Source organism: Pyrus communis, chromosome 11, assembly GCF_963583255.1.
Source record: "Pyrus communis chromosome 11, drPyrComm1.1, whole genome shotgun sequence".
NCBI classification, from domain to species: domain Eukaryota; kingdom Viridiplantae; phylum Streptophyta; class Magnoliopsida; order Rosales; family Rosaceae; genus Pyrus; species Pyrus communis.
The window spans coordinates 25,645,586-25,660,227 of record NC_084813.1 but is presented as its reverse complement, the minus strand read 5'-3'; the positions used below and the strand labels follow the sequence as shown (position 1 = coordinate 25,660,227).

The following is a 14,642-nucleotide window of genomic DNA, read 5'->3' as shown; positions in this document are numbered from 1 at the left end:
ATCTGCGAAGCTAACCCTTGCTCCAGAGGTTTGATGGTTGCTACCAATATGATTTCTTTATACCTGTCGAAATGCTAATCCAAGAAAAACGATACGATAAATTTGAAAAAAATGTACTACTCGTATAATAAACAATTAATAAGTAATAAATTAGCAAGGTAAGAGAATTTCCGTACTTGATCATACTTTCATTTTGTACACTTTCCTTTTCGGTGATTGAATTTGCTTGTGACGGCCTACTTGATAATCATGATCATAAATCTTTAAAAAGTACAAAATGGTGACGGCCGAACGAGCGGCTGCCGTTGGATGACGTTTGAATCTTTCATGTCATTGGTCACTTTTCTAGGCCCCACTCCCTCCACTTCACACGCCTTGCAGCGCGTGTGAATCACATAATCTCTCGAGAATGTTTGTATGTGTCTGTACGCACTTGAAACTTGGAACCGCGCTTAAAGCAAACTCCCTAATCTTTAGTAAGCAAAACCAAAGGAATACAAAGCACCAGCAAAGCAAATGAAATAACCAAATAGTCAATGTTGCTAATACGAGAGAGTTCTTCTCCGAATTTCATTGTCTGATATTATAAGTATCAGGCAATTCAAACCATTCAAATCTAACTTGATAGTCTCTATTAACTCATTTTGCTGACTTATCTCGATCTCTCTTTCACAAATCAAAGACCCATATTTTCTGGTCTTAAGCTCTCTACACTAAAGTGCGAAAAAAATTCAAATTCGTGCTAAAAAGCCTTCAGACTTGGACAACTATTATAACGTTACATGTCAATAATATATTATTTATGTATTATAGTGATCTTTTGTATCAATTTTATTATATAGAATTGTTTATTTTATTGACACGAGTTGCTACAGTGACGATAAACTGGGAAGTTGCTCTCCTAATAAGATACTCATTTCCATTTTGGTAGGTGGTGACTCCAAAGTTTTATAGAAGAATATATGTAGAAGATGCAGATTATGAAAAATTGAGCATCAGAAGAGAGAAATGGACAAGTTGCTATGTGATGAACTTGTCCAAGAAATCTTCCAAAGGCTGCCACCATCAACCTCCTCCTCCGTTTCTCTGGTCTGCAAGCGGTGGCTCCGCATCTACCGCACCTCTACAACTACCCTCTCTCTCCACCTCACCGCTCATCCTTCCACCCTCCCTTCTCTCTCCTCCCTCCTCTCTCACTACCCTTTCCTTTCTTCCCTCTCTCTCCTATTACCTCCCGACCCCACTACCTCAGCCACCGCAAAAACCACCGCTTTCGCGGACCGCCTCCTCTTCCTAGTCTCCTCCCTCTGCCCCCAGCTTCTCAGCCTCAGGTTCTTGGCCGGCCCTGTCTCTCTTTCCTCCCTCGATTCTCTCTCCTCATCATGTACCCGGCTCACCTCTCTGTGTATCAATCTCTCCAGGCCTCTGTTCCTCATGTGGGTCCTCAAGTTTCCGTCTTTGAAGGAACTGTCAGTCATGGTTTGCTCCGGGGACGGCGCTGACCATGCCGTTGACCCCAATTGGGGATATGGGTTTTCTGCAGAGGAGGATTCTGCTGCAGAATTGGGTTTGGATAGTCTCTGTTTATCTGGAATCGGAGCCGGCGATTGGGGTTTTGGCTGGCTATGGAGGAGCTGCAGAAAGCTGAGGAAATTGCAGTTGAAAAGCTGTGAAGGGATTGGGGATGGAGGGTCCTTTTCGTCATTTGAAAGGTGTTTGCAGGGTGTTCAGGAGCTGGAGCTCCGGACTTGTAGGGCAATAATCGACGGTGTTCTGCTGAAAGTGGCGGAGAATTGTGATTCTCTGACTTCCCTTTTGGTTTATGATGGTGGCAGCAGTGAGGGCCTGCTCAGATTCTTTAGCCAAAGTCGTTGTAACTTGCGAAATGTCGATTTTCGATTGCCCCTCGACCTTAATAACGATCATCTTTTGGCTGTGGCGATGAATTTCAGAAGCCTTTCGAGTATTAAGCTTCAAAGTTGCTGTCTTGTCAGCGGTGAAGGCCTCAGAGCTCTTGCTATCGCCGCGAGTTCAGGCCTCGAAGAATTGGCACTGGTGAAATGTGATGTGGTTGAAAGAGAGCCGGGGTTGTTGGCCACATTAGGACAGAATTTGAGGAAATTGAGGAAGTTGGATTTGTCTTACAACGAAATGCTGGTGGATAAAGAGTTCATGTCGATGCTAGTTTCGTGTAATGATTTGGTTGATTTGAGGCTGAGAGGTTGTAGACGGCTTACTACTGCAGCCATGGTTTCGATTTTTAAGAGCTGTAAGCGTTTGGAGAGTGTTGATATCATGCACTGTCGTGGGATTCAAGCGGAGGCGATTGAGTTTTTGGTCCTCAACTCTCCTCAGCTGAGAGAGGTGCAGGTTGAGCGAAGCAAAATATCCGATGCAGCAAAGACTTGTGCCTCAAGTAAGTTCATTGAGGCTGATGCTTGATTCGGCGAAGCTACAAATGTATATTTATGTTAATAAAATGTTTCCAAGGAAACGAAACAGGTATTTATCGATTCTCTGTACTTGTTCAATTTTAAGTTGTAAATAGGTTTGTTGTCTGGAAATGAACTCCAGAAGAGCAGCTTATGCTCTCTCTAAATAATGATACTTGTAAGTTATGTATATGAATGTTAATTATTAATAAATCAAGATTATTATATCAGTTAAGCTTCGATTATCGTACTGTACATAGATTTAATTACCGAGTTCGGTTGGAAGCAAATCGATCGAAACAAAATATACGGGTTTCCGAGGTGTTGGAGCAGAACACATTGGTTATGTAGTTAAGAAAGTACTAGGTTGCTCAGGTTACACAAGATTTTGGACTTGTCTTAAGAACAAAAATGCTGCTGGTTGGACTCAAATGATTCGCTTAAGTTTTATTCTGATTCCGCTCTTTCGCCAGTACTTGTCACTAGTTCGTAGGGAGTTCTTAGAACATTTCAAAACGCATAACTGAGCATCTGTTTCAGTTCTTAAACCCCCGTTCGTGCAGCTGCAAGGTCGATCCACTAGACCATGTTGAATTGTTGCTGGACACAAGACTGAACTTTCTAGTTTATGGTATAGTTTAGGGTGTAAGACGCGTTATTAGTGAGATAGAGAGAAGGGGGTATATCTCCGGTTACACGGTAGAATCTCTCCCTGGTATGACAGTTTCAGATAGCTTTGAGCTCTCCCCTACGAAATGTAAAACTCTGTTTTCGGGTTCTTACGTGGTTCCGTCTCCTTTAGTTTTGATGGTTGTTTGTTGAACTTTCAGATTCCTGTTTAGTTGGATTTCTGGATAAAAAGTCATTCTCTTGGTTGGTTGGTTGGTTGATTCTAAACACTCAACCACTTCACTTAGTTGTAACTTGTGCTTGTTAGTTAATCCTAATAATAAGTAATCGATTGCCATTTTGCGAAAGATTAAGACTTAATTGTGTTGCTAAAACCGTTGTTAAGTGAGATCGAGAAAGGGTTTTCGTGATCTTCTTTGGATTTCTTGAGATTATGCAAATTAATGTGGGTTTAAGCAGGTCTCTGTCATAGGTTGTGCAAGTTAGAACAATGCCTTCAATTCACCCTTCTATTTGTATTGTACCATTAAATTGACATAATATTTACCTCCCTATCAAATCAAGTTTACTGCAGCTGCAATGTAAGCTTTTATCTTATAATAAAAAGAGAGATTTTTCAGTGTATTCAGCACACGGCCAAGCAATTGTAGAGAGATTTTTCAGTGCATTCAGCACACACGGCCAAGCAATTGTGTCATTATGCTTAGTGTACCTAGCACACAGCCAAAACAATTTCGAAAAGAATTAGTTGGTCAAAACTCAAACGGAAGCACTAATAATTTGACCAAAAAATAATAATAAAATAGCAAATTATTTAATTATTTTCAAAATGGGGTTGCTTTATGTGAGGGAGGAGGATTCTCTATAATCATAATCTCCCTATCCTTACATGCCCTCCTATTTGAATGGTCACGGTAAAGTCACGTCAACATCTTATATTGATTTTTTTATATAGAGATAATAAGATAAAAAATAATGTGTGAAAAGAGGGGGATGAAAAGAGATAAGAATAGGAGGGTAGATAATCCTCCTCTTCATGTGAGAGCACACAAGTCCGGATTCCTTATTTATTTATTTAATAATACGATTCTTTAGTTGGATAGCATGACCTTTGTTTTTATCAAGGTATGCATGACTAAACAATATGTAAAATATTATTATTTTTAATTAATATTAAATGGAGATGAAAACAATGAATAGCTTAAATTATACTAACATTTGTACGATAAACTCAATAATCTTCTAATAAATGAATTATATTATGTTGAGATTAATACTAAATGACGATAAAAATAATGAACAGCTCAAATAATAGTAATGTTTGTTCGGTAAACTAAACAATCTTTTTATATGTAACAAGCCAAGTATTATTTCACTTTAATTAGAAGTCTAGATTTGTTCTTTTTTTGGTTAAATAAAAAGTCTAGAAATTTAATATAGGCTTTCATTGACACCTTTAATGTCCATTCAATTCAAGTGCATTCAAATTATGATTTTCAATTTTTCTGCATGGCTTAAATGTTAAAATAGTCATATGTTTTACTCTATTGGTCAATTTAGTCCCTATGTTTTTAATTTGGCCCAATTGATCATTGTGTTTACATCCGTTAGCTAATTCAAGACATTTTGTTAAGGTACCATTAAAATCAAGCACGTGAGAACACAAAAACGTAATTTTATGTAGACCGAGTAAACAGATACGATGCCTATCTTTAGAAATTGACGATTCGTTCAATTCACTTGAGTACTATGCGATTTATGACATGTCAATTTTAATTGTCTTTTAACGGAATGCTTAAATTGGCTAACAGATATAAACACAGGGACCAATTTGGCCAAATTGACATACAAAGACTAAATTAACCGATAAAGTAAAACACAAGGATCATTTTAACATTTTAGCCTTTCTGCAATGCAATGGAAATGTTGGATACTCTCGTAAAATAAATTATTCTAAACAAAAGATAGATCATACGACTACAAATCGAGAGCAGTCAATACCACTGTTACCACATGACATCTTGGCCACATGAAATCGTCGAAAGTTTAGGTGTATGAAAACTAAGGGGCACTAGTTTGCCGCTCTCCATGGAGGTCACCGGCGAGCCGTCGCCGTCGCCGCGGTATCTAGATTGATTTTCCATTAAAACTCCATAGCAACCTTATTTGACCCCCAAAAAAATGACAACAAAAAAACCTCCCATTGGCTCAAGTCTGTCGATTACGAATTAAACATGAATCAGAACTCACAAAACACGTTTAATGCATCAAATACAATATAATACTATGACCCAAATACATTACCAACAATTTCTTGGTGGAAAAACAAAATATATGCATACCTGATAAACTTAATTGATAAGATTCATCGTTTGGGTCGGAAACTCCATGGATGGCATGAGAATAGAAACCAAAAAACAGAGGTTTTTAGTTAAAATGGTCTATGAGATTGACATAATTAATCACTTTAGTCTATGACAATGAAAATCAATAGAAATGGTCTTTTAGTTTGTCCACCGTAAAACATTTTGGTCATTTCGTGAAAAAGTTGTCCATATTCTTGTTAAATAGAGGGGTTGATTGAAAAAAAAAAAAAAGTGATCACATGATCGCTTAAATGACAATTTAACGAAATAAATTTCTTTTGGGGTTACACCATTATAACCACGTAACCTCGACGGACGCTCGGTCCAAAAACCTTTAGAAGAATCAAAATTTAACAAAAATGATAGTTCCTACATGAACCAAGGTCCTAAAGATTGAGAAAAATCATTTATTCACAACCATTGATGAAGAATTTCTCGAAAAGTTAAGGATTGATAATCTTTTTTCTGGAATTGAATGTATTTAGTCTTATACATACGCGAGGAAGGTAGTAAAAAAAGAAAGAAGATGAGTTATTCTTTCTTTTATTATTTAGGAGTTGTGTGATATGAAAGTCTCTGCACAGTTTTGAATGAGAGAAAGAAGTGAGAAATCATCTTTTAGACTCTGACTCTCCCATCCAGTTGTTGCTCTTCTTCCTGATACTTCAAAAATTGCTGCTTCAACTTCAGCCACTGGAATTTTTGATATTTCTTTTACTTCTCGTCAAACAAATGGCATCTTCTTTTGAAAACCTATAAATTATCACCAGCCACGAACACCCAAATCGGGACACCAGACCACCCTTTTCCTGGACCACGGCTGGACATGGTTTTGGGCCACGTTGGGCAAAATGAGGCCCTTTGGGCCTGTGCATCGCAGGGGCCCACTTCTAGACTAATATTTTCAACGGCCAGAAATGAATCGGTGGGACCCAGTGGCAAAATCAGCGGTGCCGTGACAGCTTAGAAAAACATAGAAAAAAAGCATCTAGCCGTCACACAGCTCTCACTTTTAGCGGGGCAAAACTTTTAGCGGGAAACGAATGAATCCAAATGTTGGAGGTTTAAAAGGGCAAGTTCCCGCCAAGTGTCGGGCAGTTCGGGCAGGCAGCAAAACGGGTTGGGTCTCTCTCTCTCTCTCTCTCTCTCGGGACATAGGGGGGTTGGGCAAGGGCGGCCTGAAACCGCGTAGAAGAACAAAAGTCAGCTTGTGAGGGCCAGCGGGCCGGAGGGAACGACATTCGATGAAATTAATTAAAAATTTGCATTAAAAAATAATAAATTGTTAATTATGTAATTAGTAACCTTATTAATCCACACATTAGGATTAGAATCTTAGATTAGTCTTAGGATTCCTTGGAAGGGCCACGTGTACGCGTTTACCACCTTTCTTACCCATTCATTGGATTCCTTCCTAGTTTTACCAATGTATCTAACCTTTTGCCTTTCTCAATTCAAATTTAATAGTGTAATGCGACACCGACTCTAACCCTATCTTTACTCTCTTTCCCCGTTCGCCTTTCTCACGACAATCATTTAGATACAACGAGGTGTATACCCTTTTAATAACATATTTCTATCTTTACGAGACATTAAAAGATAAGTAGTATTATCCACGCACTCTTTGTTAATTACTGTGCTTTGATCTTCTTCAATTCATTCAATTCGACAGTCATTAGTACGTGAAAGGTAAACAAGAACGTATGGATAGCACAACCTTAGAAGAGATATAGGCACACCAAAATATACACCTCTAACAAAGAAATAACCTGACTATTTTGGGTATATGTATATTTTGATGTCATCTGGCGGTATATTGCTTTTTAAGTATAAAACTAAATCACGCAGTGAGTCTTATACTTACGGGGAGATATACTTTAGTAGCATGTGAAAAAAATACCGTATCCAATACTTTTCTCTCTCTCTCTTTCTCTAGAGTATCAGATAGAGCATATACTTAGTATAAGCATGTCTCTCTCGCTCAGATGCAGGCAATGTATTATTCGCATATATGTTACTATGATGCTTAATTAGTGCTATGTTTCACTAACTACCATGCATTATATTTTGGTATTTTCGTTGAAGCCCGCTTGGGTATGTATTTGTTGAGGTTAAGGAAGATCTTTGTGATCTTGTGTCTCAGTAATGCATACATGCATGTGCACTCATCCTATCATTATGCATTTGATTAACATATTTGCTCTTTACTAATCAAATTTTAAAGTGCTCAAACCAAATTTGACCACCCTAGAAGCATGGTTCATGGAACAATTATTCTCTACTGTTCATAAACTATATTGAAGTGCGAACAGGGACAAATGGACATTGGGACAAATTAAGGTAGTCCTAATGGTCCCAACATCACCTAGAGTTTAAGAAATATATATGTGAAGTTATACCGAGGACCTTCGAATGTTTGGTACGGATCTCTTTTGTGTCTATTTAGTGCTGATGTAATGGCTTGACAGGTTGCGTCAACATCACTTGACAAATGTTCTCTATGTCACTCATCATATTGCTTCAGTATATGTCAATATTTGTTGACATGTGCGCAACATGATTGGCTGACGACAACCAAATGCCTCTGTGACTAAATTGAAATTTTTTTTGTGCACTTCAACCTCTGTTTTTATCTAAAAACTTATATTTACCATGGAACCCCTTAGGTTCGAATCTTGAATCCGCTATTGAGTGCGAATCACTAATATATCAATAACTGAATTAATAACACCTCATAATGATATTATAGCAAATCTGAAACACTCTTAAAATCAACAAATCAAGTAATTATATCCTTGATCACGAGTCAATCCATCACTAATTTGACTATAACGAGAAGTAAAATAGTTTATTCTGGCTAGGAATACTTGAAAGTGAATTTAATGATGTTTCAAACCCTAATTAAGTAAGACATGAGGGAGAACAAAAAAAGGGTCAATCACTTTAATTAGTTGAATTGAAAGTTTGTGGATAAGTAACATTCTTGTTGTCTTCTTCCAAGGAGACGATTTATATATATTTTGATTCCTCACAGTCCATTTCACCAGATTCTTGCCTGGTCAAGAAAACTATATTCCAAATTTGTGAACAGTTTTTATCTCTCAGAATTTGCCAATTGCCCCATTTGAAAATGATTGTGTAGCCTTGGTGCTATGCCGTGGTAAAATACCAAAGGAAAAGACAATGACTGTCAATTACAATTTACATGCAAGTTATGAATTTGAAACAAGCGGAGAAAAACTCTCATGTAGCCGGATAAATCCCCCTGTTTTTCTCTTTCAACCGATGAGCGAGGAAAAGAGAGAAGGGATATAGTCTAGGGATAGAGACGTATTTCTTGAACGAGTGACACGTACTCTATTTTGACTTAGATTACAAATGCTAACGAGATGGTTTTTTTTTTAATTTGGACAAAATGGTATTCTAATCTAATATAAATTAAAAAAAAAAAAAAAAAGGGATTTGAACTCAATGTACTGATGTGAGAGCATATTGTTTGAACAAACTTAGCTACGTCCAGTCCCAAATACAAATGGAAACATTCTTGAGAATATGCAATCAAATATTGCATCTTTGTAAAATTCAATAAAAAATAGAACCCAAAAAAGAAAAAAAATTAAAAGCAGAAAGTCCAAAATTAACAATCTGACTTCTCATTAGAAAACCCTAAAAGTCAATCAACTTGATGTGGTATCCAAGTTTAACCACACCACTAAGATGTCTATTTAATCCAAAAAATATCCCCAATCTGACAAAAATGGGACCTTAATTTTTACTAAAACTTTGCTGTACACTTTCTTTAAAGCCAAAAAAATAAACCCTAAAAGGATCCCCTTTGTCTAATCTTGCATAATCACTTGTTAAACAAATCCCTTGATCATGCAAAACATATCCTCCCTACTCCATAAACAAATGCGTTGTTACCTGTTTTTTAATTCTTTTGCCAAAGAATAGCTGGTAGTTTCGCAATCTACTTTTTCTAGGCTGAGAAGACTTACAGAGGCATCTTGATTTCTTCCTGGCTACCATCATATGATTCGCCAGCATAAAAAATCGAACCTGAGACGTGTCATGTGAAATACGGGTCTGAAATTCAATCCAACCACTATATCACCCCGTGATGTTTGGTTGTTACTTGTTTGGGGGCATGATAAACATGATTTAATCTTATCCAAAAACAGTACAACAAATTGACAACTTGTCTATGTCGACTCATCAAGTGCCGCAAACACGTTTAACTTGAAGCTCTTCCAAACAAGGCCTTCCAGCCCCACATAGGATTTTAATCTATCACCTTGTACTGTATTGTGCTTTGTCTTTTAACAGTGAAAGAAGCATTTCAAGGAGCTAGGGTTTCCAGGTGAGGTGGGGACATGTGATTGGAAGATTAAGGCAGAGCGTGGAATTAAAAAGGTACGTGAGGTTGAAAAACAAGCATCCGTGCAGCGGCATCTCAGCCATGGAAAAAGATTCACTTTTACATGCATTGGCCAAACTCTAGGGTTTTCAGCCAGTTTTTTCTGGACATATTATCGAACATAAAACCGTAGTTTTAATAAAGAACAAACATCTTATGCTGATTTAGCCGATAAGACAGCTAGACATTGACAAGTGTATGGTAGGAATTATGAACCCTCAATGTATACAGTACATATGTGTTTGTGAACTAAAAAGACGAAGGTATTAGAGGCACAGGCTTAGCTACCTTCCTAGCTGTCTCTCAGTTGAACTCTAAATATCTCTGCTCAAATGCCAATCATTCATTTGTTTCTGTGGGGGGAGAGAGAGAGAGAGAGAGAGAGAGAGAGAGAGAGAGATGGAGGCACTATGGCAGCACCGCTCGTTTCAGCTTTACAAAATTCTGCATGTAAACCAGTGAGAGAGCTAACGGTTCCGGCCGTGGCAGGCAGCCAGCTGCCATGTTTAAGCAATCTCAAGAACTACAGTGACTTGAATTTTTTGGAAACAATACATAACGAAAATATCCCTGAAGAAAAATTAGAATATTTGGTACAACTTTTTGAAATCTGAACTTTGAGTTCTTGTAATTAAAACCCAATTTATTTAATGTTTTCACTTGCATAGTACCAAATATGGATAATACCTTGGTTTTTCACCTGATGAATAAATGCTATTCAAAATTTTCAAAATTTTAGGTTTTCCAATCTTCAACTTTTAAAGATTTTACGATAATCTTCGACGACGGCAAGAATAAGCGTTTAGATTATACATAATGAATTATATATTTTTTAAATTAATTTTTAAATTAGTCAGTATAGTTCGATGTACCAAACAAACTCAGAAATTGAAATATCCATTACATGGATGAACACCTCCTTTGAACAGAAGAGTTTCTGTTAACTGAGAGCGGTGCTGCAAAGAAAAGCAAGCACCCTTGCAAAGGCATCCAATTCCAAGTCCCAAGACTAACAAAATAAGTCTCAACTCAAACTGCAAAATTATCAACTAAATTAGAAAAAAATAAAAAACTTGTCAAAATATATGAACTCATCTTCACTATGGGAGTAAAAACTTGGCCTAAACGCTAATATGGAAATAAACCATTACATAAAAGATTATTTCATCTTTGTACAACACAAGCACCTCTGCTTTGACGAGCGGCGTCAAGATTTAGAGAGACAGACCAACTACCCACTATTCAACACTAAAGGGGTGAAAACAAATAAATAAAGGTAAAAATCACAACAAAAACTCCTAATGTCTGCTCTAATTCTTTTGCTCTTGCAGCCTAAATATTCAACTCAGTTTGCTTTCTCAACATGGAGCTTGAACACCGTTTCCAAATCCGGCGGCGTGAAGAACTCCTTCACGCCGCTGAAGTTGCATCTGGAAGGCGGCCGGCTCTTTCTCGGCGCCGGCGGGCATGACAAAATCTCCGGTATTCTTGTTTCTTTCGCTGTTGGGGTTGTCGAATACTCCTCCTCTTCTTCTACGTCGTCGGTCTCCTTCCCCCTCGCCGATTTTGTGTTTACCGGCTTTAAGCAAGTTCGTACCGAGATTCCGGCGATTACCCACTTCTTGCCTTCGGATTCCATGCCTCCGTCCACCACCTGGGACTTCTTCGAAAAACCCATGTCTCAATTACTGAAGAAATCGCTGTTTTCTTCGTTGAAATCCAGCCAAAACAGAGCAAGAACAGAGCAAAAAAAAGAGCAAGAACAGAGCAAAAAATGGTTGGATTTTGATACGAGAATCAGAATAAATCGAGGAAAAAAAGATGGGTTCTGATCTGGGAATCGGAACAAACCAAGAGAACAAGCTCAAAGAATCGGAGAGAGAAAGATTGAGAGAGAAAAGGGTCTTTGTTTCTTCTTTGAATAAGCTAAAGATTTTGAAGGCGGCTGGAGAGAGAGAGAGAGAGAGAGAGAGAGAGAGAGAGAGAGAGAGAGAGAGGAGGGAAATAGTACGGTTTGATTGGAAAAGAAAAGTTTTTTAGCGAGACAAAATAAAGATGTGTATATATATCTATATAGATATGTAGGAATATATGTATAACATAGGCAAAAGTTAAAAGAAGGCTAATCAGTGTGGAAATTCATCAAGAGAGAGCTGCCCGGTATTTTGCGGGCAGCCCCAAACCGAGTGAAATGGATTTTGGCGCCAAAAGTTTGAGGTTTGGTTAGCAACGGCTCTTTTTCCCGCGTTAGGGTTGAGTTGTGATATTACGGTTGTGCCCTTGTTGAGAATTATTATTTTCTGGGGACTGGTGCTGGCCAGTCAGGGCCACAATCACCGGCATATGAAACGTTGTCGTTTTAAGGTTAAATCAACGGTGTATTATTGTCTGGTTCTGACCAGCCTGGGCCTGGGCCAAAATTAGCAGGCTTCAGACTTCCAGTTCAGCCTTTTGGTTGTATTACCTAGGAAGGTCCAAAACAGGAGAAACAGATGCGACAGCATTACGTTATCCCAAGTTATGTACAATATATATGTAGCATTGTATGATTGAACTGAGATACTGATAATCATACGAAGTACTTTTATCATAATGAACCGCTTTATAAATATTAATTTTTTCAGAAAATAGAATGGCCAAAAGGTAGAGTAAGACTGAGTAACTAGCCTTTTTCAGTGACGAATGGTTGTTGAGCGTGATTCATCATGTTGCCTGCATACTCACAATAATAGTATTCTTGCTTACTTGAAATGGGAAAATTATGCTGCAGTAAAGAAAAAGGAGGAAAAGTGTGTGATCAACTTGCCCTCTGTATTGACATAATTCTTGATTTTTCATGTATTTGATTACATATTTTATGATGGTTGTCACACTTTTCCACTCCTACATGTCTTAGTAAAATCTTATAAATTAGAACAATTCAATTTCTTAGAATTTGGTGAATGCAGAAAAAATAATTGAAAACGAGTTCAATTTTTCATTTTTTACAAGTAAATATATCATAACTAAGTTTTTTTTCACCATTGTGTTGAGTTTGATTCACTTTACGTCCAAATAAACTCTTGTATTAAAACCTCATAATAGTATATCGTATGGTTCTAGGAGTAGGATTATCTCTTCTCCGAATTCCCTTCCTTTCGGTCCCCTCCTCTCTCACTTTTTTCCTTTTTCTCTTTATAAAGAAATTAACAAAAGATGTTAACGTGACTTAATCGTGATCGTTTAAATATAAAGATACTAAAAAAAAAAAAAAAATTTGAAGGCGAGAAAATCTTACTCTGTTTTAGAATCTCTTAATTTCTGTGTTTCCATCGTGAAATCAACAAAGAATATATGGTTTTGTTTTTTGTTGGGAAAATTAGCAAAGAATTTTGCATGTTGATTTGCAACTGGATGGTTCATACGGGGAAAAATCAGAGGCCAGATTTTCCTCGACGTCAGATGCGGGGTCCTCCATGGGCGGCCAGCCATCTCAGCCACCCAATGGGGAACGCCGTCCTAAATCAGGGCTGACATGGTACCACGTAAGCACAGTCTTCAGTCTCAGAGTCTACAAGACCTTTGGATCCTGTGGTCGCCGATTCATGTACGCCTTACATAGTATGGCCCACAAGCCTCTGGCCAATCAGATATCTTGGAAGGTGGTGTCGGTGGGCCCATCTCTGCGCCTAATCTCATCTTTTAGCTGGTACAACATTTAGTTTTTATCTGGACGGTGCTGATCCACATAAGTGACATCACCGACCGTCGGCTCAACGCCGTGGAGTGAGTGGTAGCCGTCGGATCGTAGAGATCAGAATATTAGTAGAATAAAGAATAATATGGCGTATTATATCTGGATCAACTTTATAGAGTGGGGCTGGTTCACTGGGGCAACATTAGCTTGGTGAACTGTGACGTGACATCAGTTCTTCTTGTGTTTAGTTGGACTAGGACAAATATGTGGGGACAGTGATCGTGGTTTGACCACCTTATTGTACAATGTCTTGGGTGTTCATTTTTTCGGGGGATTCTAGTAATAGGTAAAATATTGGCTTTTTTGGTTAAACCTACTTCGCTTTAGCTTAAGCGAAAAAAAAGAATCGTCAGCATCTACCACTATAATCATTAACTTTACATTTCAATTGCCATAACCATCAGCATTGCTAATACAACTGTCACCGATATAACCACAATTATTATTACTATAACCATCGTTGTTGTTATCATTGATATAATTGTCACCACCGCCACCAGCATCACTGTCACTACAACCACATTCGCCACCATGTCACCACAACCACAATCACCGCCACGCTCCACTATTGGCACCACAACTATAGTTTTACAATTGTTGCTACCATCACGATTATCATGGTCGAACCCACTGCTCTTGCCATTGCTAGTATCTTCGTTATCGCCACCACCTACGACTGAACTACCAATGTTACACTACTACCATCTTCACCACAACCATCGTTGCCCCCCACTAAAATTCCTACAATCGCCACTTTTTATGCTGCCACCGTTGCACCTCTGCACCAAAACCACAATACCCTATTATTAGCACCAGCATTGGTGCAGCCAGCCACCAATGTCGTTGCTACTATGACCATTACTGTAACATCCCGTCCCGAAACTAACGAAACGTACATTGGAAATTACAATTTTACCCCCCTAGTTCGTTTTTATCACATTAGTGTTGTATTGTGTGGTGTTGTAGGACCACACACACTCATACCCTCTCTTTTTCTCCCGGGATTCCCTCTCCCATTGTCTCTTCTCTGTCTTCTCTGTCTCTCTCTCTCTCTCTCCCCA

General features: G+C 38.2%; 2 protein-coding genes across 2 annotated transcripts; one reads left to right on the top strand and one right to left on the bottom strand.

Annotated features, from left to right (window-relative positions):
- Positions 1 to 908: 908 nt before the first annotated feature.
- Positions 909 to 2,651, top strand: LOC137708855 (F-box/LRR-repeat protein 4-like). The gene has a single exon (XM_068448012.1). The coding sequence runs from the start codon at positions 1,009 to 1,011 to the stop codon at positions 2,440 to 2,442; it is 1,434 nt and encodes a 477-aa protein (XP_068304113.1). The 5' UTR covers positions 909 to 1,008; the 3' UTR covers positions 2,443 to 2,651.
- Positions 2,652 to 10,885: 8,234 nt separating this feature from the next.
- LOC137709517 (cyclin-dependent protein kinase inhibitor SMR6) lies at positions 10,886 to 11,820 on the bottom strand. The gene has a single exon (XM_068448602.1). It carries the CDS (start codon positions 11,521 to 11,523, stop codon positions 11,191 to 11,193), a length of 333 nt encoding a protein of 110 aa, XP_068304703.1. The 5' UTR covers positions 11,524 to 11,820; the 3' UTR covers positions 10,886 to 11,190.
- Between the last annotated feature and the right edge of the window lie 2,822 nt (positions 11,821 to 14,642).

Excerpts from the sequence above, each read along its gene's own strand:
- LOC137708855 (XM_068448012.1), top strand. The coding sequence starts at position 1,009 with ATGGACAAGTTGCTATGTGATGAACTTGTCCAAGAAATCTTCCAAAGG.
- LOC137709517 (XM_068448602.1), bottom strand. The coding sequence starts at position 11,523 with ATGGGTTTTTCGAAGAAGTCCCAGGTGGTGGACGGAGGCATGGAATCC.